At 46.5% G+C, this 26,012-nt stretch overlaps 1 protein-coding gene across 1 annotated transcript; it reads right to left on the bottom strand.

The window, feature by feature from the left end:
• Positions 1-21,755: 21,755 nt before the first annotated feature.
• LOC125515267 (succinate dehydrogenase subunit 4, mitochondrial) lies at positions 21,756-24,210 on the bottom strand. Its single transcript, XM_048680711.2, has 3 exons — positions 23,939-24,210; positions 22,628-22,729; positions 21,756-22,529 (listed from the first exon to the last, which is right to left on the bottom strand). The coding sequence occupies exons 1-3, from the start codon at positions 24,104-24,106 to the stop codon at positions 22,131-22,133; spliced, it is 669 nt and encodes a 222-aa protein (XP_048536668.2). The 5' UTR covers positions 24,107-24,210; the 3' UTR covers positions 21,756-22,130.
• Positions 24,211-26,012: the final 1,802 nt, after the last annotated feature.

Below are 26,012 nucleotides of genomic sequence, written 5' to 3'. Positions count from 1 at the left end.
TATGAATTACCAAAACCACCTAGGGATAGTTGCACTTTCAATCTCCCCCTTTTTGGTAATTGATGACAACATATAGATCAAAGCTTCGACAAAAGATAATAATCATGAAATATATCGTCGCTTTGAGAAGTATGTGATAAGTAAGAGCTCCCCCTAAATTTGTGCATATTTTAAAATTTGCTTTGGACTGCAAATGCACAAAGAGTTAGAGTCATGGGTTACTCTTCCATGTCACATACATCTTGGTGGAGCGCTTAAAATGATAAGAATGAAATACATGCACTCATCACCAAGAATAATGAATGATCACACAAGATAGATAGGATAACAGCATTAAGCAAGCATTAAGTGTAGCTTATGATCAAACACATGATCATCAATGTCTCACAAATAATGTCTCAAAAGCACACAAAAGCAAACAAGTGTTCGAAAAACCACCAAATAAAGCAAGAGAGAAAAGCAACACTCTCTCTCTCTCGAAGCCTATGATCTATACATCTTCTCCCCCTTTGGCAACAAGTTACCAAAAAGTTCCTAGAAAATGCATAGCACTAGATCGACGCTCAGGCTTGATCTTCAGGTGGTGGTGGAGTCTGGATCACTCCAAGGACCAAGGCTTCGGTAGATGCTGAAGTAGTCGCTGGAGTTGGAGCTGAAGTAGATGCTGGAGCTGATGCTGTAGCTGGTGCTAAAGTGGTGGCTCTTATGTCAGCAACTGGCACGGCAGATGACCTCAGGCCTCGTGGTACTCTGGAAAAGGCATGAGTAGTAGTCCTGCCTCTCCTCTCCTGCATGTCCTCCTGGAGCTGCTCCACTGCAGACTGAACTTCCGTTACCTTGACATCCAAGTCATAGAACTTCTGTTCCATGATTCTCTCTAGGCTCTGCTGATTCTGAGTGAGGGTGGCCAGACTTTGCTCAATCCTCAGCGTGGATGCAATCAGGTAACCAAGCTGCTCTTGTTTGGTCCTCAAGAAGTATTCAGATGCCTCCTCTTGAGTAGGCATCTTGGCAGCTTTCTCCTTCCTCGCCTTCTCCTTCTTTGCATATGCTTGTGCAGACGATGGCTCGTTCTCAGTCATCACAACTTCATTGTTCTCAAAATCTAGACAGATGGGCAAATGTTCCTTATCCAATAGATATATGCCCGTGCCCATCTTGGAGTTGATGAGCTCCTGAATCTGAGGGGCATATCCGCAACTCCTCTTCTGATCTGCTGCAGTCCTCTTGATTGTTTCCACTATGAGGCTCATCACTTTGAACTTCTGAGGCACATCAAACACATGTAGCAAGTTGATAGCATGGCCTCTGATCATCTTGTGATCTCCAGACTTGGGCAGTAAGGTGTGCCTTAGTATCCAATTGATCGTAGGCAGTCCTGACAGAAGGTAATGCACAGACCCAAATTTGAAGGTGTCAAGAGCTTCATTGGGAATTTCCTTGTACATATTGGACATGGAGTTATGGTCCATCTTCTTCTTGGCATAGATATCCAAGTCACCATCTTGCTCCTCTGGGGCATTGATCAACTTTGCCCATTCCTCAACAGTGGATTGGTACCTCGTACCCTCAGACATCCATGTGATCCTCCCATCTGGATAAAAGTGTGCCGTGGAGTAGAATTGCATGATCAGTTCCTCGTTCCACTTTGTGAGCTTCTGCCCATCAAAGTCAGCTACTCCACAAGCATTAAAGCTGTCATATACTCCTGGGTAGTGCTCCTCCTTCTCCCTCATGTAGGTCCAGTCAACCCATCTCATGTCATAGACAATTGGCTTTATCTAGCAGCACTGTCTCATAAAAATCCTGCTGCTCCTTGGTGTGAAACATGTAGTCCACGGCAGTCCTTCTCCTTGAAGCATATGGATCTGCTTCTCTCCATTTCCTCAGCCCTGAATCTCTCCTGAGCTTCATGTCCTCAGCCACAGGATGAGCATCGTTGTGGTCTGGGATCTTGGGCTTTAGCTTTCTTAGGACATTTTCTTCCTCTTCTTCATCAACAGTCTCAGGCACTGGGGCCTTGTTCTTTTCAGCTGCAGGAATGCTTCTTGTGTTTCTCTTAGGCTTTGGTTTTGGAGCTGACTTGGCCTTGGAAGCAGCTCCCCCTGATTTTATGGCATCTCCCATTAGCTTGGGTGCCTTGGGCGCTGGTGCAGCTGCCTCTTCTTCTTCTTCTTCCTCTTCCATGATGGAAGCTTTGCCAAGCACTCTAGCCACAGTCTTCTTCACCCTTTCCTTTCTTTTCTTGCCCTCAGCTGCAACTGGCTCTTGGGGAGTGGGCTTCTCAGTTGAGGCTCTTTCCTTTGACATGGGCTGCCTGCCTGCTGGCCTTTTGATTTTCAGACCTGGCTTAGTGCCTTGAGCTGGCTCAACTCTCTTGGAAGTGGCCTCTTCCTCTGCCACATAGTCCTCATCTTCGGAATCTGAAGTCCTCTCCTTCCTTTGTCTTGTGGCAGCCTTTGGCAAATTGCTAGGAGTGCTCCTGCTGCCTTCATCAGATGAACTGGAGGGACTAGTGCCCTCACTCATCACTACTTGCTGCTCTGACATGTTCTGGCTATCACTCTGGTCTGACATGCTGCAAACTGACTGTTGACCCTGTGAATAGTTTATAGAAGAGATAGAGTGGATGAGCATCACAAAATGCAGAGATTTTTGCAAAAGAATGATCCAAAAACTTAGTTTTAGTTTCCCACTGAAATCATCTCGGATCTACCGATTTTCAAACTCGGTGATACCGAAGCAGTTTTGGAACCTAAACTAGTGAACTCGGTAGGACCGAGTCATAGTTTGGTGGCACCGAGACTGCTAGGGTTTCACTGAGTTCAAAAATCGGTCACACCGATAAGTAATTCTCGGTCAGACCGAGTCTCACTTGTGCAATGGCATAAGCCACATCGGTGGGACCGAGTTTTTCAACTCGGTGGGTCCGAGATAGTTTCGGCGGAAACCTAAACCTAGAATTTTCAAATCAAACCTAATCTACGGGCGTTTTGACTGAATAGAAGTTTATCAAACGTGGCAAGAATCAATATGATCACAATGTGCTAGGAATCAGATTGAGGAATAGCACAAAGATCAAGTCCATACCCTAGTTTGGCGGGGACTTGCTACGGCGGCAACGGCGGGGCAGAATTCCCGTTGACGGCGATGGAGACCAGCGACTGGAGGCTGCTGGCGGCGAGAAGATGATCCGGAGACCACGAGGGCAGAGCAGGCTATCGCGCAGGCGAAGGGGTTCGGAGAAATTTCCAAATTTTGCCCGTGACTATATTTAGCCCGACCCTGTCGGTGTGACCGAGTGGAACGACTCGGTGGCACCGAGATTCATAACTGCGTGCGGTTACTGAAACTCGGTGTGACCGAAAAGTTCAAATCGGTTGCACCGAGATCGAAAACCTAGATCAACTTAATGATCTCGGTAGGACCGAAAGTGGAGTATCGGTCAGACCGAGAATCATAAAGAGGTTTTGGAAGTTTAAGTCTATGACGAATCGGGGACTCCGAGCGCTCCTCACACAGAGTGGTTCGAATCTGACTTGATCAAATTTTGTGATGCAACATGAATAGAGTTTGAGACGAGAAAAGCATAGATAGCTAGAGGAGGTTCTTAGGCATTCTTGTCCATCCACTTGGCAAAAAGAAATAAAGCCGAACAATCAAAACAACAAGTGGATGTCCTCGAATGAGTAAAATATGCAACCAGCATGCTCACACAATAAGATGGCAAATGAAATATGTGACAAGGCATGCACAACCAATTCTAGCATCTATCAAGCAATTTGCGATGACTAGGTCATCTATATATGAGTATATTGACTTAGGAGTCAAATGAGAACACTTGATCATAGGTCATACTCATTGTTTAAGCTCAAGTGGGGTTACCACTTTTACATAAAGCATTGTTTTGTTCACATCTTTAGAGTTGCTTTAGCTCAAGTCTTAGGGTAAAGCTCCCCCTAGATGTGATATCCCCCCTAAGAGGGATGAACTAACCTTGGGTTTTGTCGATGATGACTTCATGTAGATGTTGAAGATGTGGATGCTCAATGTTGATGTAGATCACTTGGAGCTATCCATTTGAGTGAATTGCACTTTCAATACCTACATGGGTTAGTCCCACAAGTAACAAGCAAGAATATCCATAGACATAGAGTGATGCACACAAAAGATGATGTCCATGAAAACTTTTAGGTTACCTTGTCCCTTGTCTTACCAACAAGAGGGTTTGTGACTCCTTGAACTAGTGCAAGATGTGGAAGTTGATTGCACTTGTTCTTGCCAAAATGATAAGAGTGAAGTATGTTGGCGGAGTCACCCTCAAGAACTCTTCTAGTTCTTCTTCTTTTGGATCCACATCATCTTGATGGGAATCCTTGGAGTTGTAGTCGTACTTGATGAAGTGGAACTTGAAGTAGTCTTGGGAATCCACTTGACTAAGGTCTTAGGAGCTTCTTCAAATGCATCAATTTCCTCTTGAAGCTTGTCCTTGCCTTTTTGCTTGTAGTCTTGTGGTGGAAGATCATCTTGAGCTTGTGTCCCCTTGAAAGAAGCATACTTCTCTTGAGGAACAAACTTTGTCTTGGGGTATTGATCTTCTTCCCACTCAACTCCATTGGCATTGAACTTTCGTTCAAAACCAACACCTTGATTCTTCCGGTGCATTCCTTGCTTGCGCACAATTTCCTCGAATTGCTTACTCCCGGCAAGGCTTTTGTACACTCCTTTCTCTATAATTCCCTTCAATAAGCTATTTTCTTGCTCAAGTGTAACTTGGCTAAGAGAATCATTAGTGGAATCAAGAGAACTACTAGAAGCAACAATATTGGTTTTAACATGATCATTGTTACTGCTAGAGGAAGAATCTTTCTTGTTACTAGACTTGACTTGAGGCACGTAAGTAGATAAGAGTAAACGCTTGGCAATGTAAGAAGAACTTTTCTTGCGAAGATCATCATTGATTGCCTTTAAGAACTCATGCTCTTGCTCAAGATTGAGCTTTTCAAAGCGTAATTTCTCATGAGCTCTTAAAAGTTCTCGATGATCTTCGAAGATAGTGTCATGAGCTAACTTAAGAGTTTTTAGTTCTTTAGTTAGAACCTCAATCTTCTCCTTATCATTGTCATTCGTTTTATCTTGATTAGCATGATTAATTGGTATTTCATCATAGTATTCATCACTAGAGTTGTCACCAAGCAAATCATCACCTAACAAGTCATCTTCATCACTATTGAAATCAACATACTCGGGGTGTGTTACCTTAGGACCTTTGGCCATGAAGAATCTTCCAATTCCTTCATTTGGTGAGTCAAATATGTCGTAGGAGTTGGTTGACACAAGTGCTAGACCGGCAACACCTTCATCTTGAGTATCTTCGGAGTCGGAGTGATAACTTCTCTCGGAGTGGCTGTCGGAGTCGGAGCCTGATACCCATTCACCAACATGAGCTTGATGTCTTCGTCTTGTGTAGCTCCTTGATGATTTTTCCTTCCTTTCCGAATCCTTGCTTCTCCGTGAGTATCTTCGTTCATAACGATCATCTCTTCTCCTTCTCTCTCTTGGTGGTGATCCTTTGCTTCTTATTTTTGGGGAATCTTCTCTTCTCTTGTAGGGAGCCGTACACTCATTGGAATAGTGTCCGGGTCTTCCACAATTGTAGCAGTTTCGCTCTCGACTAGAAGATCTTTTGTCATTGTAGGACCTTGACTTGGAGCTTCTATCTTTGCTTCTACTCTTGTAGAACTTGTTGAAGTTCTTCACCATTAAGCTCAATTCTTCATTGAAGTCTTGTTTCTCACTTGATGATGTAGGGGCTTCACATGAGGCTTTATAGGCACCACTTGATTTGTTGTGAAGTTCCTCTTTATCCTTAAGTGACATCTCATGAGCAACAATTCTTCCAATCACCTCCGTTGGCTTGAGATCTTTGTAATTGGGCATCATTTGGATCAATGTGCACACGGTATCATATTTTCCATCCAAGGCTCTTAGAATCTTCTTGATGATGAATCTATCGGTCATCTCTTCACTTCCTAAGCCGGCAATCTCATTTGTGATGAGAGCAAGCCTAGAATACATCTCAGCGACACCTTCACCATCCTTCATCTTGAACTTGTCAAGTTGGCTTTGAAGCACATCCGACTTGGATTCCTTGACGGAGTCGGTACCTTCGTGCATATCAATCAAAGTGTCCCAAATTTCCTTCACATTCTCAAGGCGGCTGATTTTGTTGAATTCTTCGGGGCACAATCCGTTGAAGAGAATATCACAAGCTTGAGCATTGTATTGCAACATCTTCAACTCATCCGCGGTAGCTTCACGGTTCGGTTCTCTCCCATCAAAGAAGTCACCTTGCAAACCAACACACACAATAGCCCAAACGGCGGGGTTATGTCCAAGAATATGCATTTTCATTTTATGCTTCCAACTAGCAAAATTAGTACCATCAAAGTAAGGACCTCTACGGTGATAATTTCCCTCGCTAGACGCCATACTCTCCTAGGTTGTGAAACCAAGGCTATGACCACCAAAAGCTATGGAGATCAAGCAAATGGAGACCAAAGCTCTGATACCACTTGTAGGATCGAAAGTATGTCTAGAGGGGGGTGATTAGACTACTTGACCAAATAAAAACTTAACATTTTCCCAATTTTAGTTCTTGGCAGATTTTAGCTATTTTGGGACAAGTCAAGCAATCATCACATAATTCAAGCAAGCATGCAAAGAGTATATTGGCAGCGGACAGTAAAGCATGCAACTTGCAAGAATGTAAAGGGAAGGGTTTGGAGAATTCAAAAGCTATTGGAGACACAGATGTTTTTCCGTGGTTCGGATAGGTGGTGCTATCCTACATCCACGTTGATGGAGACTTCAACCCGCGAAGGGTAACGGTTGCGCGAGTCCACACAGGGCTCCACCCAAGGGTAACGGTTGCGCGAGTCCACACAGGGCTCCACCCACGAAGGGTCCACGAAGAAGCAACCACCCACAAAGGGTCCGCGAAGAAGCAACCTTGTCTATCCCACCATGGCCATCGCCCACACAGGACTTGCCTCACTAGCGGTAGATCTTCACGAAGTAGGCGATCTCCTTGCCCTTACAAACTCCTTGGTTCAACTCCACAATCTTGTCGGAGGCTCCCAAGTGACACCTAGCCAATCTAGGAGACACCACTCTCCAAGAAGTAACAAATGGTGTGTAGGTAATGAACTCCTTGCTCTTGTGCTTCAAATGATAGTCTCCCCAACACTCAACTCTCTCTCATAGGATTTGGATTTGGTTGAAAGAAGATTTGAGTGGAAAGCAACTTGGGAAGGCTAGAGATCAAGATTCATATGGTAGGAATGGAATGTCTTGGTCTCAACACATGAATAGGTGGTTCTCTCTCAGAACATATGAGTTGGAATGGTGTGTGTGTGTGTTCTGATGGCTCTCTCACCGAATGAGAAGAAGGTGGAGGGGTATATATAGCCTCCACACAAAATCCAACCGTTACACAGTTTTCCAATCTCGGTGGGACCAAATCAATAAACTCGGTCGGACCAAAAATGTAAACCTAGTGACCGTTAGTGATTTTCGGTGGGACTGACATGCAACTCGGTAGGACCGATATGGTTAGGGTTTGGGCATAACGTAATCTCGGTGAGACCGATTACACAAACTCGGTGAGACCGAATTTGGTAATTAGCTAACCAGAGAGTTGGTCAGGCAAACTCGGTGGGACCGATTTGCTCTTTCGGTGAGACCGAGTGGAACTCGGTGAGACCGAAAAGTTACAAAGGGGAAACACTGAGTTTACATTGCAATCTCGGTGGGACCGATTCGCTCTTTCGGTGGGACCGAAAAGTTACGAAAGGGAAACAGAGAGTTTGCAACCCCATCTTGGTGAGACCGAGATCCCTATCGGTAGGACCGAATTGCTAGGGTTTGGCAGTGGCTAATGACAAGTGAAACTCGGTGGCGCCGGATAGGAAGAATCGGTAGGAGCGAGTTTGGCTTAGGGTTTAGGTCATATGTGGATATGGGAAAGTAGTTGAGGGTTTTGGAGCATATCACCAAGCACATGAAGCAAGAGGCTCATTAAGCAACACCTCATCCCTCCTTGATAGTATTGGCTTTTCCTAAAGACTCAATGTGATCTTGGATCACTAAAATATAAAATGAAGAGTCTTGAGCTTTTGAGCTTGAGCCAATCCTTTGTCCTTAGCATTTTGAGGGTTCCACTTTCACATCCATGCCATGCCAATCATTGAGCTTTCCTAAAATAATCATCTTGGAATAGCATTAGCTCAATGAGCTATATGTTGTTATGAATTACCAAAACCACCTAGGGATAGTTGCACTTTCACCCATGTAGGAAGATGAACTCAAACTACAAGTGGTGCTCCCAACTCTTGATGAACCACATCAACCTGGAGCATCCTACACAAGTTCAACTACATGATCATGATCAACACCACCACCCAAGGTATGTTATTCCATCTTAGAGAAGCTTTACCCCAAGTCATGGGTCAAAGCATCTCAACAAGATGTGAATACATCAAAATGCTTAAACAGAAAATTGTAATCCCATTTTGAGCTTAAACGATGAGTATGACCTATGATCAAGCGTTATCACTTGACTCCTCAGTCAATATACTCTAACATAAGTGACTTTGTCGCCGACCCCTTCTAGATGAAGTTCTCTAGTGTTTCTTCATAGTCTTGCATTTGTTTCTTGCTTGTTTGTCCCCCTTTCAAAAAAAACTTCATCTAGATTTCTTTTCTTTTTGTATGTTATTCTCTGCATCTAACTCATTGCAAATCCTTCAGTTAGTTCCTTGCAAATCTTTGTGAGATCTTATTTGCCAAGTGAGCTGAGATGACAAAAAATTTCCTCTATTGAACTCGGCCTCACCGATTTCTGCCTACCGGCTAGACCGAACTGCAATAATACATTGTAGACTGTTCATCGGTACAACCGACAAGGACGAACCCGGTCTGACCGATATGCATCATCTATGACACTGCCAACTCGGTGTCACCGATGAGAAAGAATCAGCGTTACCGATTTCACTACTGAGAAAACATTTTGCCATTGCAAATTTCATTTCTTCTCTAGCTCCACTCGATGATTCTTATCCTCTACTCGCATCTTAAACTATATGCTGCTTTGTAATGTGACTCAAGGACCAAACCTATTTGACTCATGCTCCAGAAGATTCCTTCTTGGAAATTGATGTCAAAGGGGGGAGAGAGAGCGCATCAAAGCTTATCACATAAGAGAGAAAGCACACCTTAGCTTCTCCCTATGCTTATTAACCATAGAGGAGAGAATTCACATGTCTTTAAGAGGGGAAAGACATGTTAGTGTATGTTATGATTCCTTTGCTCTGATTTTCCTTTGTTCTGATTTTCTCTTACCCTACCTTCTCCCATTATCCAATATCATATTCAAGGGGAGAAAGAGTTCATATCAAAGGGAAGAAAATCTTTGGAATTCATTGCATATCATTAATCCTTGGGGACAAGTCTATATCCAAATAGAGTACTAAGTACTCACTCACTACATATCATCCCAGTCTTGGTACTCTTGTGTTTGTTTTCAACTTACTTTGATTAGTAGGTGTCCTTGTGTTATCTAACCCTATTTTCTCAAGTTCACCTCTTCCAAAGCCAGCTCAAGACCACAAGGCAAGTATATGCATCACACTCATGTACATGATGATCTCTTGCTGATTTACATATTGTTTGCAAAAAGGACTCATGAACATGAAGGTACACTTAATTTTATCTACATCATTTACTCTGATGCATATAGCCAAGATACATGTAGCTCATTGCTTGCTCTGCCATGCCTATGCATTCACATGCTCTAATATTATATCTTTGCATGATTGCATACATGTAGGGGGAGCCAATGCATGTTACATGTCTTTCCAAAGCTTTACTTATTACCCTTCATATCCTTATCTAAAGCTTTTATGTATGTGCTCATCAATTACCAAAAAGGGGGAGATTGAAAGCACAAGTGCTCCCTGGGTGATTTTGGTAATTAATATCAACATATCTCTTATTGGACTAATATTTTCATCTAGTATATTTCAAAAAGTTCAACAATGGCGTGGCATGGACAAGAGGTTATGGAACCCCTTCAAGATGCTAAGGACAAACATTGGCAAAAGCTCAAGACTCTTTATTTCTATTTTAGTGATCCAAGATCACATTGAGTCCATAGGAAAAGCCAATACTATTAAAAGGGGATGAGGTGTTGTTTAATGGTCTACTTGCTCAAACTGTTTAGTGATATGCTCCAAAGGCCTCAACCACTTTCTCAATTCCAGATGTGTCCAAAACCCAAAGTCAAACTCGGCCCTACCGATTTGATCCATCCGGTGCCACCGAGTTCACTTGATATAGCCACTGCCAGAAACCCTAATCAATTCGGTCTAACCGATAGGATCTCGATCTCACCGAGATGGCCTTGCAAACTCTCTGTTACCTGTTATAATTATTTCATCTCACTGAAATAAGCAATCAGTCCCACCGAGTCTGCCTGACCAACTCTCTGTTTGCTCATTGCTGAAATCGGTCACACCGAGATGAGGTTTTGCCCTAACCCTAGCGCATCAGTCCCACCGAGTTGATCGTGTCGATCCCACCGAGAATCCTAATGTTCACATTTTGAACTAAATCGGTCTCACCGAGTTCACCTATTCGGTTTGACCGAGTTGGGTCAAATGTGTGTAATGGTTAGATTTTGTGTGGGGGCTACATATACCCCTCCACCCCCTTCTTTATTCAAGAGAGAGCCATCAGAACGTTCATACACTTCCACTACTCATTTTCTAAGAGAGAACCACCTACTCATGTGTTGAGACCAAGACATTCCAATCCAACCACAAGAATCTTGATCTCTAGCCTTCCCCAAGTTGCTTTCCACTCAAATCATCTTTTCACCATAGCCAAATCTGTGAGAGAGAGTTGAGTGTTGGGGAGACTATCATTTGAAGCACAAGAGCAAGGAGTTCATCATCAACACACCATCTATTACCTTTTGGAGAGTGATGTCTTCTAGATTGGTTAGGTGTCACTTGGGAGCCTCTGTCAAGATTGTGGAGTTGAACCAAGGAGTTTGTAAGGGCAAGGAGATCGCCTACTTCGTGAAAATCTACCCAAGTGAGGCAAGTCCTTCGTGGGCGATGGCCATGGTGGGATAGACAAGGTTGCTTCTTCGTGGACCCTTCGTGGACTCGCGCAATCGTTACCTTTTGTGGGTTGAAGTCTCCACCAATGTGGACGTACGATAGCACCACCTATCGGAACCACGCCAAAAATCTCCGTGTCTCCAATCGCGTTTGCACACTCCAACCCATCCCTTTACTTTCTTGCAACTTGCATGCTTTACTTTCCACTACTCATATACTCTTGCCATGCTTGCTTGAAATGTATTGTGAATGCTTAAACTTGTGCTAAAACTCCACCTCAGCTTGAAGAATTTAAAAACGGTTACTTTTGCTTGTTGAGGGTCTAATCCCCCCTCTAGACACCTCTTCTCGATCCTTTCACGTGACCACCCTCATGGCTGCACCATGGGCCCTTGTGGCTAGCCCTTAAGTTGGTTGGAACTCTTATTTCGCTGCAAGAAATATAATTTTTGGAGGAAAATTCCCTCAAAATTTTAGCCTGGTCGGAGTTACGGATCTCTGGCTATAAAAGAAACGGTGTTCGACCAGAAAACAGGAGCGAAAGTAGAGAGACAGAGAGAAGAGGTCCAATCTCGGAGGGGATCCCGCTCCTCCGGGAGCCATGGTGGCTAAGGACCAGAGAGGAGAACCTCCTCCCATCTAGGGGGGAGGCCATGGAGGAGGAAACCGAAGAGATCCTCTCTCCCCTCTCCCGGTGGCGCCTGAGTGTCGCCGAGGGAACCATCATCATGACGATTGTCTTCATCAGCGTCACCGTCTTCCCCTCCCGCTGAAGCACATTCCAGCGGTTCTCACTCCGATGAGTGGCGCTGCCGAACATGGGGAAGCGAGCCATCCTTTGCGCTGAAGCATATACCTCTGGGGCTCACGGCAGTCCGATGAGCGTGCTGCCGGACATGGGAAAGACAATGAAGATCCATTGCGGCCGGCCGTAGACTGGTCAAGGATATCCGTGTTGTGGGAATGGATATCCGCCGGCAACAACCGTAGACTAGTTTTATCTTAGTCTGGTATAGTTTTTAGTTTAAAAATGTCCAAAATGTAATGAATTTCGTCTGGTTTATATGAAAATCCGTCATGTTCACATGAATTTTGTCCTGTTAGTTTAAATAGTGGTTGAAATGTATGTGGGGAACGTTAGATGGCCTGCTCCTGCATCTGTGTCCGTGACTGGTCCCCCTGTCCGCGGGCAGATGCTGAAGCAAATTTACGGGTCAGCATGGAGATGCCCTAAGAGACCATCTCTTAATAAAAAGAATGCAAACTTTTTTTTGTTTTCTCTCTGCTCCACCTTAGTATTTATCCTACGTGGAACTTATAAAACAACACCATTGTTGACGGCCTTAGTAGGTTAATCATTTGTGTTATGAACCGTTGACACTAGCACGCCGCACGCCAACGCCAAAACCCCCCATTTGACATTTATTACAAGCACAATCTGAAGGAACCATATAGTAACACACTACATATCAGTGCTCAACTAATTTACAACACACGACAACCGGGTAAATGAAATCTAACTATGATGTGTGTGTGTGTGTGTGTTCGCGGAAATCTAACTATGATTTTTAACATGCCTACTAGTTTAATCGAGGGTTCAAACTAATCCACGGCACATGGGGGCAATGACGACGTGAATACATACAGAACTAAGGCAAGGGTGTTGGCACGCAAAGTTTTACACCACTTCGGGTGTGTCCCCGGGCGCCGGGCATCTCTCATCTTATGTTTGCTGACGACACATTGCTCTTCTTCCGGGCCACAGAACAGGAAGCAACGAGTGTCAAGGAGGCCCTGGCTACATATGCTAATGCCACCGGACAGTTGATAAATCCTCAGAAGTGATCTATCTTATTTGGCGAACATTGTCGTGAGGCTGACCGCGAGGCCGTGGTGCAGGTCTTGGAGGTACAACAGCAAAGTTTTGAGGAACATTACTTGGGACTACCCACTCCCAATGGTCGTATGTCAAAAGAGAGATTCCAAAATCTGCAGCGGAAATATATGAAGAGGATGATTGATTGGGATGGATCCCAACTTGCACAGAGCGGGAGAGAAGTGCTCATCAAGTCCATCGCCCAGGCGATTCCAACGTATATCATGAGTGTGTTTAAACTCCCAGCGGCCACATGTGAGGGTCTCATGAGAATGACTCGCGACTTTTTCTGGGGAGTAGAGAAAGGGAAGAGGAAGATGCATTGGAGAGCATGGATTCACCTCATTAAACCAAAGTCCCAAGGTGGTCTACGCTTCCGCGAACTGCGTCTTTTTAATCAAGCCTTGCTTGCTCGCCAAGCTTGGAGGCTCTTGACCAAACCGGGCAGCTTGTGCGCCCGAGTTTTGAAGGCGAGGTACTATCCAAACGGTAGTCTACAGGACACGGTCTTCTCCGGTGGGGCTTCAGCTACTTGGCAGGGTGTGCAATATGGACTAGAACTCTTGAAATCTGGCCTGGTTTGGCGCATGGGCAACGGGAACTCGATCAGAATATGGCGTGACCGTTGGATCCCGAGGAATGGTAGTGGCAGGCCAATAACACCGCAGGGACGATGTCGTCTTCGCCGGGTGAGTGAGCTGCTGGACAACCATGGTGCTTGGCGGATGGACGTGGTACGTGACATCTTTTTACCGGTGGACGTGGAGGAGATAGCAAAGATTCGAACATCACCGCGGCTAGGCGAGGATCTCCTTGCATGGGGTCCTGAGCGTAATGGAAACTTCTCGGTGCGAAGTGCTTATCGACTTGCTTTAGAGGATCATCTTCGATCTTCATCAGTCGCGGCGAGTAGGGCACCGGACGGGCGACGAGCTGTCTGGGCTTTTATTTGGAGGTGCCCTACTCCTCCCAAGGTTCGCACCTTTACTTGGAGGTTGCTCACAGATTGTTTGCCCACTTGGGTTAATAAAAAACGTCGAGGGCTGGAGGTCTCTGACCAATGCCCTCTCTGGGCTATGGAGCCGGAGGACATGTTTCATGCTTTTTGCAGTTGCCCGAGGGTGGTGGCGCTATGGCAAGCAATGGCTGAACATTGGAGGATCCCTGCTGCTGCTACCTTCCATCGGACGGGCTCGGAGTGGCTCGGAGAGGATGGAGCTCATGACGACACTTTGGCGATGTTGGCACGTATGCAATGAGATGACACATCACAAGCAGCCGCCACCGGTTGAAGTATCGAAGAGGTTCCTCCTTAGTTACGTCGACTCGCTCGTTGGCATACAGAACAGTCAGAGTGTAGACCCGGCGAAAGGGAAGCAGGTAGTTGATGCAGTGGTGTCGAGCAAAGATATATTGCGTGGTACAGGTACGGCTGGGCCGCGACCACGATGGACTCCTCCGGCTACAGGTTGGACAAAGCTCAACGTCGATGGCTTGTTTTGCGCCACGACAGGAACGGTTGGCGCCGGAATGATCCTGAGGGATAGCTCCGGCGAGATTATCTTCTCATCGTGTAGGGAACTGAGGTCATGTGCGGAGCCTCTAGAAGCTGAACTCCTTGCCTGTATGGAGGGCCTGAACCTGGCTTTGCAATGGACGCAGCAGCCCATAGAATTGGAGACGGACAGCCTCATGGCGCTCAATATGCTCAAGGCAGTGGAGAGGGACCGGTCTTGTTATGCTATGCTTACTGATCAGATTAGAAGACTGTTGGGAGACGGGAGACTAGTTAAACTGGCTCATGTACGCAGAGAGCAGAATGGCATTAGCCATTACCTAGCTGCTTTTGGTAGAATTCAGAAACGTACGGTTGTATGGTTGGGTTCAGGATCAGGTGAGGTGCCTGACTTATGTAAGAAGGAGATTGATCCTGAGTGATAAATGAAAATTATTTTTCACCCGTAAAAAAAAAGGACGTGCGATGCATGTCCTTCCATGACGCGGCATCCAAGTGGTCACAAAATTCCAGACATGGGATGAAGCTAAAACAGGGCATGGACGGGCCCAGTCGGAGACTCACCCAAGATCCAAATCTGGGTGCAATAAACTAGTACTTTGACATTTCGCTGGCTGATCTTTCAAAAAAAACATTTTGCTGGCTGACACACACATGACACATGCGATGCAACCCTGACAGAAAAGTTTGCATGAGCAACACAGCACCGCTCCCCATTTGAGTAACTTAAGACATCGACGGCGAGGTATATCCTGAAAGTTGTTAGTATATGCAAGCGGGCAGACCTCAGAGACCGCATCTTAGGTGTTTGCAGGGTAATTTTCCATTTGATCTTAATAATATTATTATTTTTAGAAAAGGAGGATGACTCCCGGCCTCTGCATCTGAGGGAGCTGCATGCGGTCATTTGATTGATTATTCTCGAGGACCTTACAAAGTAGAACAACAAAATTCCTGAATCCGCCATTTTGGTAACATCTGCCGCTACTCCTATCCAAATGATGAAGGGGTGCAAAGTGGGTCACATACCCAGACCTCTCATCTAAACCTAACACCTAAAGTCGGAGGCCCTAACCGAGCCATCTGCCGAGTCCGGGGCTCAAACCGGTCCGACGCACTCACATGTGTTGTCGCCGCCATCTTCCACTGGTCCATCCTCAGAGCAGATTGAGGTGACAACCTTGGCAGGTCCTCCGCTATCAACACCACCATGACGCCAAACGACGACCTTCACCTAAGCGAGCCTTGGCAGGTCCTCCACCATTGACGCCACCACGACGCCAGACGACGACCTCCACCTACGCGAGTCCATCTCCAAGCAACGAACGTAAATCCATGTTAGGATAGGGCCGCACCATCGCCGTCGCCCACCACCCACAAGCGTCACCCAACCCCAAGGTTCCCAAAGCGGCGCCTTCAAGAAGGGAACGGCGCCGTGAGCGCCACCGCCGCCCAACAAAGTTAGGGCTTTCGCTCGGGAAACCTAGGGGAAGGTGAAGTGAGGAGATCGGTCCATACCGACGCCTCCAAGGAGGGGAACGGTGCCCTCGGGCGTCGCCGTCGGCGCGGCCGGTCATGGCCGGCCAGGGATTTCGCCCGAACTAGATCCCCGCCACCAGCAGCGCCTCCTGTACAGAACCGGCGACCAAGAGGAAGCTCGGCCCGACCAGGCTGGCCCGCACGCCGAACAGGGGATGAGGGGATGCGTCAAATCGCGCACACCGACCGCTGCAGAAGCCGCCGGCGGCCTCCAACGACCCGTCGCCCGCGCCACCGGGACACTAGATCCATCGCCTGCATGGCTGCTAGCCGGTCGTGCCTTGTCAATGGAGCCGTCACTCCATATCCGGGGTTCCCCACACAGAAGCAGGGCAACCGAGACCCCGCCGCCACCATCCTTGGCGCCCCGAGCTTGCCCAGCAGCTGCCACAGGCGGCGGTGAGGAAGGGAAGAGGGGGGAGGAGGAGGGGCGGCCAGGATTGGGACGAGAGGCGGCTCAGGACAAGCCCTGACGTAAACACCATTTGATCTTAATATAGTTTCTACCATGCTGCTAGGTGATTAGCAGTAGAGCACAAACCACCTCCTTAGACATGATGCTGGTCATATAGGTGCTCAAACTTTCCCCACCCCACGTGATGCTGGTCATATAGATGGACAAATCCCAGGCTCCACCTTGAAAACCCAAACAATGAGATATAGTTGTTGAGCACTTTTTTTGGGAAACTTTCCCCACCCAACCCTCCCGAGCGACAGGGAGGAATTCCTAGTGTCGTCGAGCCAACTCCCCGTCCTCTGCCTCATCGCCGCCAGAGGGCATGGCCGGACCTCTTGTCCTCTCGCTATGCGGGGTCTGGTGGGGGCCGGCTTTGTCTAGCCTGGGCACTGTGGGAGCGTCGGGTGCAGCAGCATGGCGGCCATGGCAGCTACGTGACGGGCGACGAAGGCGGTGCGTGGTGTGGAGGCTACGGCGGCCTCGGTTGCTTCGGTTTCGCGAGCGTCGTGCCCATATTGAAGGTGCGGTCGCGGTTCTCCATGTCCTCTTGATGCTTCGGGTGAAAACTTGATCACTTGATTGGAGGCTGGCAGCACTCCGGTGCTGTGTCCTTTTTGAAGGCTCTGCTTTGGAGTCCATGTTTCGTTGTTGGTCTACTTCGTCTCTTCGCAGTAGCTTGTCCATGGTTGTGGGCTCCGTCGTCTCCAAGCAGTGCTTCTTTTTTATTTGTATAGTTGGCTTGGAGTTCTTTAGAGTGACCTTGTTGATCTTCAGCTCCCTTATATCCTGTCATGGGTGTGTGTTTTGTGGTGTCGGATTGTATGCGCCCAATTATTTATTGGTCATTGCTTTATATATAAAGCAGGGTGTGTGTCTTTTTCGGTATATAAATGCTCAAACATGTGAAGCAATCAGGACCTAACAACATCTCAGAACATTATAGATCGTCTTAAATGCATAGTTTAATTGTGTTCGCATATTTAAATGCATAGTTAAGTTTTAGTAGACAGAAAAAGATTTCTTTCCCTGACCCCAGAAGTTAGCCTAAGGTGTCTCTCCCTCACACGGACGAGTTTGTCTTAGTTTTATAGGTTCTTTTTTCTCTTAGGTTTTGCTTCCATGGTGTTCTCATCAAGGTGGTAAGGGGGGTGGTGTGTTGCAACAAGGTCTTTTCGGCCTCTTCCTTCCTTGACAATGTCTGGTCCAGCATCGACGAAGGGTCTATGATCGTAGGTGTGTTGTCATATCTGTTGGCTTTTTTCGGATCTTGTCAGTTTATGTGTCAAGAGTTGCCTGGCTCTTAGTGTGGCGACTCCGGCGTTTTTCCTTGATTCATTCCGTGGCAATGACCCAATTTCTCCGACCCTCTTGAGTGGTGGTGAAGCATGTTATCTGTGGTGATGCCCCACCATTTTTTTTTTGCTGATACTAGATCTCGTTTGTAGTGGCAGTGACTATAACGGTGTTCAAAGCCTGGTATCACGTGGGCGTTTGCAAGGGTTCCTTTTCCTTACTGCCGGTCCAGTGCAATTTCCAATCTGCGGTGGGAGGCGTACAATCAAAAGAAGAAGACCATTAATATGATTTTCGGTGCACTTTTAATTTTTACAAGGTGTTTTACTAGGCGTACAACCTTGATATTTATGATATTTCAGATGTCCTTTGGGTATCTTAGCTCTTTTTTTTTGCATATAATCTAGGTGAAAAGAAACTAACCCAAGAAGCCAAGTTGACCTACAGGCAACTGGAAACAAGGAGGGCCACATGCATGATGCTGCTACCGCGACGAGACGAGAATCCAATGACTGCCACAGCAGCGACGCTCATTGCAAGAGGCCAACTTACACAGCCTGTAGGGAGCGGAAACATCGTTGCCTATTTCATATGTAGGGCATGGTATCGTTGCAAAAGAGCTAGTGATTTACTCGTTTCACAGTTGATGTCCAACCTCTTCAAATTAGAAGCAAAATGGTACCCACATTAGGACGTGATCCAGATTGAGTGCACCATATGTAGCTGATTAGACATGTACCGGCGGTCTGCTCTTTCTATTTGTGGATAAACTGAAATTTCAGCACCATGGTTAGGTAGGAAAATGACTAAATCGTTGAAAAAGAAAAGTGCATCCGCCTATCGTACTAATTGAGGGTGATGTAACATTGACCGCCGATTTTGCTGAGAAGGACAATTCAAGTGGACGTGAAGTTTTTGCACCCGAGCTCAGAAAAAATATTTAAAAAATGTTTAAAAAAATATGATTTTTTTATGACAAACTTTGACAGATGTTCTAAGAGATTGCAAAGTTTTATCATGAAATCATATTTTTGGAAGACGTGGCAAAAGAAAAACGATAATCTGAAAATGCTACTTTTGAAAGCATTTTGAAGCACTGATTTTGTTTTGTTTTGCCAAGACTTCCACAAATGTGATTTCTTGATGAAATTTTGCAAGCTCCTAGAACATTTGTCAAAGTTTTCCATAAAAAATCAGATTTTTTTGACCATTCCTTAAATGGTTTTTGAATTACTATTCATCCTGAACTCATTTGAGCTCGGGTGTAGAAAGGGACTTTCGAATTCAAGGTCCTAACACTTAAGGATATGAAAGTCGACTAGACAAACAATTAAAGTGCAGCCCTAAAAAATGGTAGTTTGCGATGAAACGTACAAAGAGATGGAGGGTCCTATTCTTATTAAACATCTTATATAGATGGCAGGAACAACGAAGCAGATTCTTCATCATTCTTGAACTCCTGGTTGTGTTTCACCTCGCACCTAAGCATCACATCTCGGCATGTCGGCCCGAAAAACTCAAAAGGGAAGAAGTCTCGTAAATCTCTTCATGCTGGTTTCAAGTTTGAAGTACCTTTTCGCAAAAGAAAAAACCCGCCTCTTGACACGATTGCCTCTTTAGGCCTTGTTTGGTGGAGGAGGTTTGGAGAGGTTTGGAGGGGAATATCCTCGCAGGGTTCAAAATCCCCCAAAATCCTTGTCAGCCCATTTGACACGTAGGATTGAGCAGGCCAATCCTTTCCGTTCTCCACGAATCCCCCTCAATTCATGTGGTACAGAAAACCTCCCAAGACACCCATGAAACTGGATGCTTGCTTTGCTGCTGCTGTTGTAGGAGGTTTAACCAAATAGAGGGGTTTATGAGGAGGGAGGGATTAGTGAGAAATTGAGAGGATTGGGTGGAAGAGAGAGATTAACCAAATCCCCTCAGATCCCCCTCCACTCCGGAGCTGCAAAACCTCCCCTGTCAAACGAGGCTTTAGGGTTCTACGCGTAATAGCTGGGAAACTGACAAACAAGTGCAGCGCTGAAAGAAACCATACCTACACCTCTCTCTACCTCCTTTTGCCGTTGTTGGTTGGCACTTGGGCCATCCATTAATGGTCCTGCAACTGCAAGCATCCCAGGTAGAAATGTGACATGAGATCTGAAGAAATGAAAGCAACAAGCCAAGGAGAGAAAAACAGGAAGATGCGCAAAATCCAAGAACCCCCTTCTGTTTGCTGTTGTCCACTACAGCATTTCCAGCTACCATTTCTGTACTGCTTCTCTGTGACACTGGGAGAACCCTGGCATGCGCTGATCCCATCAGCTGGCGTCACTCACTGAATGCACAAATGTACCACACCTGCTGCTACCTCCTGACGGTCGACCTGGCCGGAGCATGTGCGCACGGCAGACGACGGGCCTCGCATGTAAACGACTGCAAGATCTACCGGCAATTCAAACTTGCAGCGGCCAAAACACACAAGTCTTTAATTTAATTTCAACACCAAAAGTTGCAGAGCCCCCAGCCTGCAAAGCAAAATACACCACTTCTACCAGTTTTATCTCATGGCTCACAGAAGCGACAGGGTCTGCATGCATGCAACAATGTTTCCAGGAATTTACCAAGTACTATAGCGAGCAGTAACCATCACCGTACTGAACACAGGGACCGATTTTGAGTATCTCTATTTTTAATGAAGCAGTTGGTAGTCTTACTTTTAGATTTTTTTTCGTCTCACCTTTTATAATTTTTTTGGGTACATCCTTCCATCTTCGCTGGGTTTTTTCGTAGATTTTTTTTCATCCCCTCTCCCACTTCATCGATTTATTTTCGCGTCACCCACTCACATAACGAAAGAAATTTAAACAGATCAGAACTTTCCATACTGGCGCAAGTTATTTATTAATATAGAATCAATCACGAACAATCTCTAAAGATCAAATCTAAATTAATTAACCTTACCTTAAATCACTCAATCACATTAATTAGAAAACAAATAATTGATTTTCAGAAAAATCGCTCAATCACATTAACTTTACCTTAACTCACGGATGGTAATCAATCTCCAAACAAAGGAAACAATATGTCGAGGGAGCAGTAAATAAACTCCCTTTCTTATGACATGTATATGATCTTCCCTTCCCTCTCCGTTGTCGAGCTTTCTTGATTCTCGAGGCCGATACTTAGGCTGCGTCACTGGGTCGCGACGGTGCCGAAGGACAAGGACGGCGAGGCCGGCTGCCGCGGCACCGCGTTGGCCGCGGCCGGTGAAGGGGGCGAAAAGGGGTGGCTTCCCTGGCCCTGGTTGTGGCCGTGGCCCTAGGAGTTGGTGCGGTGGAAGCGGCACTTAAAGGACCCGGCGTGGGTGGCCCGCGCGCAGACGCACTTGGAAGCGGGCCCGTGGCCCGCGCCGGACGGCCGACGCCGACCCGGGCCACCTCCTCCGCGTATTCTTGCAGCTGTGGCTGAGCGATTTACATGAAATTAATTTCCTGTGTTGTGGTGGCAAATATAATACACATAATCCATATTGTTTGCACTAGCGTGTGTGTGTGAAATAGATGGATTATGGTCCTGTATCCAATAAGATGGATATGTGTGTGTGTGTTAGAGAGAGAGGGAGAGGGGGAGAGAGTGAGGAAGAGGGACGAAGAGAGTGTGTGTATGTGTGAGGATTTGATAGTAAAAAAGATTGTCAATGTCACTTGATATGTATGAGAATATCAATACTGAACTTTTAAAATTAATGTGGTCCCGTTGCAACGCACGGACGTTCTTCTAGTCCCAGCAATTCCACAGAACCCATCACCAGATCCACATTTCTGTAACAGCTGCAGAAGCAGCAGCCGATCAATCAAACACTGCACACCTTTTTTGCAAAAATACCAGTGCCACTAGGGAGAAGCTTCAAGAGTATGATGAGAGTTCACACTTCTTACATGGAAAATACGTGCGACTACGCTGTGCTAGGAAACATACTAAATACGAGTTGCAGAGTTCACATACTTGCTAATTATTACAAACATGAATGCAGTCACCCGCTCTAATATCATGGTTTGCAGAAACTTGTTATCTGATAGGGCCACTAAACAAACCCTTTCGAATGCATAGACAAAAACAAGACGAGCAAAGTTGGGAGGGGAAAAGGTTGGAAACCAAGAAAGTTCATGCGGGAAACAAGAACCACCAGCGCCCCAGCATGTGCCGATGCTCATTATTTTTCTCGGAGTACAAATGAGTGCATAGCCCGTCCTTTGACAAACTAACACGGTGAACTCAGACCAAACCGAAGTACACGATGGTGTCCTTTGCCATGACCAGCAGAAGCAGCTTGAAGTATATCAAAGCCCACTTCCTGGTAATGTCGTGGTGCACATAGTCCAGAAAGATCTCCTTGTGGAACATGTAGATTTGATGGTATACCGCCGCGACCATAAGAGATGTACTGATGCTGTTCCTTGAGGAAAGAAGCAGAGCTGGGATCATGTAAAAGGTTACTCCTGTTAATATCTCTGATCGCCTGACTTTAGAACTTTCACTTGTCAACGGACTGCTTCTAGGTTTAGCAGCGGCTTCTAGTGGGCTGAATGCCGTGCATTTAGGGAAGGCTCCTTCAGTCACTTTTAGTGCATCAGAGTGTCCCGTTCCAGCAACTGGCTTGCATGTCTCTGAGACCTGTCAAAACTGGAAACATCAGGTTCATGGACATCTAGCATAGAGTGGCATCATAAGTGAAAAAGAAGCACTAGTTGGATTGTGAGTTTGTGACAAACCTGTGTATTCTGCATGGGAGATCCATTGGATGCTACAGTAGAAAACCAACGCGGTAAAAATTGTGTGCCGCTGAGGTGTGATGTTGGCTCATGTCCCAGAACCTACACACATGTACATAGGCACAAGACCCAAGCAAACTAAATCACAACAGACTTTGCATTTCTTGAACAAAATCACCTAGGCTATGATCAACAGATGTCAGCCAACTAATGATTAACAGATGTCAGCCAACTAATGAAGCTACTTCTTTTTAGCCAATAAAATATGAAATGAAGTTTGCGAATGGGAAATCTTGGCATCACTAGGCAGAAGATTTCTTGATTGTGGCACATAGAACTCGAATGTTGACATTTAAAGTGTAATCAGCTTGTATTGGAAACATATCGTATCAGAGTCACACTATCCCCTCATGTTAAGTCAATGATCACAAAATGAGATACCCCCACTTCTCAACTCTAGCAATTAGCTGATATTGTGTGGTAGCATGCTCGACTTGTATGGGACGGCAGGTGGAGATTCTAGGGATGACTGCAATTGTTGTTCCTCGTACATTATTGGCATCCAGAGAGACCTCTAACATCAACCAGGTACATGTCAGGCTCGCAAATCAAAACCCTGACAGATGTTTTTTTTGTTTATCTACCCTTCTGCAGTTCTACCGCTATCCTGACCACAATAGATTTGAATAAAGACAGAGGGGCACACATACTCCCTCAATCTCAAAATAAGTGTCTCAACTTCAGTACAACTTTGTACTCCCTCCGGTGCTTTTTAGTTCACATATAAGATTTGACTAAAGTCAAGCCTCGTAAAGTTTGACCAACTTTATAGAAAAAAATACCAACATTCACAATCTGAAATCAATATCAATAGATGTGTCATGACTTAAAGTTTCATATTGTATAACTTTAGCATGGCAGATGTTGATATTTTTTCATATAAATACGGTCAAACTTTGTGAAGTTTGACTTCAGAGAATTCTAATATGCAGAGTAAAAAGGACCGGAGGGAGTACTAAAGTTGTGCTAAAGTCGAGACACGGAGTAGTACATACCACACACCGATACGATATATTAATTGGTATACATAGCACAGTTCCAATCTACCAAAACAATTATCCATCCTTCACGCTGAACGAGACGAAATCGAATGGCACGGGCAGCATCAGATGAGATACTATACTATTACTAGAACCAAACATCCACATGGCAGAGCATCAGATCAAACACACGGAACCAGGCATAACGCTCGCTTTCAAGTATATCACGACAACGCGCTAATGGGAGCTGGAAATGGATGGGTAGACGAACCTTGCTGAGGCCAGGAGGGGATCCAATCGCCGGGGACGGGGCGGCGGTGGCGGGGTGGCGCGGGAGGGAGGAGAGCGCGCGGGATCCAGCCAGGGGCGCCGGCGCCGCATCCGCGCGGGAGAGGGCGAGAGCTAGGGTTTTGGATCGGGCTAGGAATCGCGACGCCATGGCGATGTCTCGCGTCAGCTACCCTGTTCGCTGCCGTGAGGTCGCCAGGAGAACGGGGAGAGGAAGAAGGAGAGAGGGGCTCGTTTTGGGCCCTCAGGGGATTAGGTAAGTGCTGATTTGGCCCGGCTCTGAGCAAGCTCTTCTTTGATTCGGGCTGGCATGGGCTTCAGAATGCAGGCTCAAAGATGAATGGGCCCACTCAGACATTTGGCAGTTCGTCCATTTTGGAAAGATGAAATAAAGGTTGAAGTTATAGGGTACTCTGAGGGCGTGTTCGGAGGCTCTCCAGCTTCTCAAAACTCCACATAACTAGCTTCTCCTCGTGGCTTCTCGTTTCAGCCAGCGATTCCAATCATGTTCGGCTCCTGCTCCAGCTTCTCTTAGCGCTACAACCCAACTGGGGCGGGTTGTGGCCTGTTTAGGCGTGTTGGGCCGGCTGGAGGCAGCCCATTTCAGGCCAGCAGGCGGGGTGAGGCAGACTCCTGCGAGGTGAGCAGGGCTTCAATGACGTTGGAGCTTGAGGTTGCTCCCTTCGGGCTGTGTCGACGGGAACCAGTCGGGATTGGCTTGGAATGGCTCGATCTATTGTTGGGAACGAGCAACGGACGGGGACGGCGCTGCACGCGATAGAGGTAAGGTTAGCGGCTGAGCATGGCGTCAATGGCGTTGGAGCTTAGGTCCTGGTGTTGGGGTTGCTCCCTTCGGGCTGTGTCAATGGGATCCAGTCGGGATTGGCCTCGAACGGCTCGATCTATCGACGGGAAGGAGCGGCGGCCAGGGATGGCGCGGCGGCGCCTGCGGCGGCTAGGCCCGTGACGGCGGTAGGGCTAGCGGCTCGAGGGGAACGAACAGCTCGATAGGTTTTCCAGGGAAGGAACGAATCGGTAAGTTTGGCAGTGGCATATCGGCGTAATTTGGGCAAACTCCAGCTTTTATTTTTGGTGGAGCTGGGCCGCCGTCGCTCCTCGTTTTTGCACTGGCCTCGGGCTTAGCTTCCGGAAGCTAGCTTCTTAATGATTTTTTGTTTGGCTCGGCTCCCGCGTCAGGAATTAGTGAAGTGTGGAGTGGGAGGATATCTAAACATGCCCTGAGTATCATATTGATGTAATCATTGATGAGCTTGTTGAGTTTCAAACAAGGGTGACCTTTGTGTATGGCGAAGCACAGGTAAATGAGAGATACAAAACGTGGGACACCCTCCATGGAATAGCTGGTGCTAGCAATCTGCCGTGGGTGGTGATGGGAGATTTTAACGAAGTTATACATGCACACGAACATGATGGGGTAGGCCAACGTAGTCAGGCCCAGATGGACGCTTTTCTGGATGCGTTGGACACTTGTGGCCTTGCTGATATAGGCTACACTAAATCGATTGGACTTTTGAGAAAAAAGGTAGTTGGAGGAACATACACAAGAGTAAGGTTAGACATGTGTGTGGCTAACACTGCATGGCTCTTGGCCTTCCCATCTTCGGTAGTGGAACACAAGAATGCGGTGTCATCTGACCATATACCTATGCTACCGCGGTATGAGGACAAACCGACAAGCAAGAGGGGCCCTAGATCTTTCAGATACGAAACTTGCTGGGAGAGGGATCCAGCACTGGTGGCGGTGTTACATGCTGGGTGGACACGAGCAGATGGGGTTTCGGTGCAATCAATGCATGAAAGGCTATCGCGCGTATCGGGAGATCTATCTGCATGGGACAGAAATCACTTTGGGAACGTGCAAAGGGAGATGGCCCAATTGAGGAAAGAACTGCAGCAGTTGCGCGAGGCACAAGGAAGATCGGGGCCAACACATGCAGAATTAAAGATTAGCAATTGGCTGGTGGAACTCTTCCATAGAGAAGAGATGCTTTGGAGGCAAAGAGCTCGCGGGGACAAAAATACATACTTCTTCCACT

The sequence above is a fragment of the Triticum urartu genome, chromosome 1A (assembly GCF_056163025.1).
Source record: "Triticum urartu cultivar PI428250 chromosome 1A, HENAU_Tu73, whole genome shotgun sequence".
NCBI classification, from domain to species: domain Eukaryota; kingdom Viridiplantae; phylum Streptophyta; class Magnoliopsida; order Poales; family Poaceae; genus Triticum; species Triticum urartu.
Note: the sequence above shows the minus strand (reverse complement) of the source record. Positions and strands in the feature narration are given on the sequence as shown.

Coding starts and splice junctions, on each gene's coding strand:
- LOC125515267 (XM_048680711.2), bottom strand. CDS start 24,106: ATGGCGTCGCGATTCCTAGCCCGATCCAAAACCCTAGCTCTCGCCCTC. Junction 22,730..23,938: donor CCCCTCCTGGCCTCAGCAAG/GTTCGTCTACCC, acceptor ACATGTGTGTAG/GTTCTGGGACATGAGCCAAC. Junction 22,530..22,627: donor CTCCCATGCAGAATACACAG/GTTTGTCACAAA, acceptor CAGTTTTGACAG/GTCTCAGAGACATGCAAGCC.